The sequence below is a fragment of the Galeopterus variegatus genome, unplaced genomic scaffold, assembly GCF_000696425.1.
Source record: "Galeopterus variegatus unplaced genomic scaffold, G_variegatus-3.0.2 Scaffold12790, whole genome shotgun sequence".
In the NCBI taxonomy this organism is placed as follows: domain Eukaryota; kingdom Metazoa; phylum Chordata; class Mammalia; order Dermoptera; family Cynocephalidae; genus Galeopterus; species Galeopterus variegatus.
In genome coordinates this window covers 29,474-31,025 of record NW_007738901.1, presented here as the reverse complement: position 1 = coordinate 31,025, position 1,552 = coordinate 29,474, and the positions used below count along the sequence as shown (strand labels likewise).

At 64.0% G+C, this 1,552-nt stretch overlaps 1 protein-coding gene across 1 annotated transcript in view; it reads left to right on the top strand.

The window, feature by feature from the left end:
- The first annotated feature begins 788 nt into the window (after nucleotides 1-788).
- LCN9 (lipocalin 9) overlaps nucleotides 789-1,552 on the top strand; it is a 4,125-nt gene continuing 3,361 nt past the window's right edge. Inside the window, exon 1 of the mRNA XM_008563184.1 lies at nucleotides 789-887. Within this exon, the coding sequence (XP_008561406.1) occupies nucleotides 789-887 (99 nt within the window). The remainder of the gene's footprint in view (nucleotides 888-1,552) is intronic.

Here is a 1,552-nt window from a genome sequence, read left to right as displayed (position 1 = left end):
GAGGGTCTGGAGTCTCTGTTCAAACAGGTTCAAGCGAGGCGACAAACCCATGGACCCATGTCCTGTGCCTGTCCCCAGGGTGTTCCGGCACTTTCTGCCTCGGAGCAGGGCTGAGAAGAGTGGGGGCCTCAGGGGCCAGGAGGAGCATAAGTTTAGGTTCCACAGTGGACACCACGGTGCCCACGCAGCCCCCACGCCAACTAGCCTTCCTGTCCCGGTGCCAGCCCCGCCATGACCTGTGCCTGGACGTAGCGTGGGCCAGCGCCTCCTGTACACAGACACCTGCAGGAGCCATGCAGGCATTTCCAGGAGACGGGACTTACCTGCACCTCCCGAGGGCCCCAGCCAGGAAGGGGACGTGGTGGGGGCTGCGTCCGACCCACGTCTGTGTTCTCGAGGCCTCCCACCCCCAACACCACGTGTCTGTCCCTTTCTGGCCCCCTCTGCCTCCTGCCTGCCGTCCATCTAGGCTGCCTTCACAGCGCCCCTCCCCGGATTCTCTTCCAGGAGCTTTCAGAGCTCAGAGATCGAGGGACGTGTCCAGAGTCTCCTGGTCTGCAGCGGGCGGGCCCAGGTCCAGATGGCTGGCTGCCTGTCCCAACGCCCCTGTTTGGCTTTCTGACCAGCCGGGGGAGGGCCGTGGCCGTGGGGGCCTTTGGCCACATTCCCAGTGTGCACGAATGTGTGGGGACAGGCCAGAGAACGGGCTGTCCAGTGGGGGCTGGAGACGGCAGAGCAGTGAGGGATATAAAGGGAGTGGGCCGTGGCCAAGGTGCCCACCAGAGAGGATGGCACCGCTGCTCCTGCTGAGCCTGGCGCTAGCCCTCTCTGCGGCCCAGGAGTTCAATCCCCGCGTGGTCGTGCAGAGGAACTACGACATGGCCAGGGTGGGGCTGGGCCCAGGACCTTCTGGGAGGCCGGGGGGACGGGCCTCAGGGCACCGGTGCTCCCTCAACCTGTGACAAGGGCAGTGCTCCCCGGGAAACCCACCTCTCCTGTCCGAGCTGTGACAGCAGCCAGAGAGGGCAGGAGGAGGCCGGGAGGACAGAGGGGGACAGGGTCCAGCCCCAGCAGGGAGGCCTGAGCCCCGAGCAGCCAGGGCCNGGGCCCCAGAGGCGGAGACACTGGCCAGAGCCAGCCCTGACCAGAATGGGGACGCCAGCCCGTAGCGGATGCTCTACTAAAAAAAGCCTTCGATCAGTACATAAACTGTATCTGGTATCTAAAATAGGATTCAGTTTCCCGTGTCCTGGAAAGTCCAAAGCCCTCACCTCCGGCTCAGCCCCAGGAGCACCCAGGGGACCCAGGAAGGCCAAGGTTAACCCTCTTCAAGGGAGAGGACCTGGGACCCATACAGGGGAGGGGGCCTGGACCACGTGGGGTCCCCAAGAGGGTCTGGAGTCTCTGTTCAAACAGGTTCAAGCGAGGCGACAAACCCATGGACCCATGTTCTGTGCCTGTCCCCAGGGTGTTCCGGCACTTTCTGCTTCAGAGCAGGGCTGAGAAGAGTGGGGGCCTCAGGGGCCAGGAGGAGCATAAGTTTAGGTTCCAC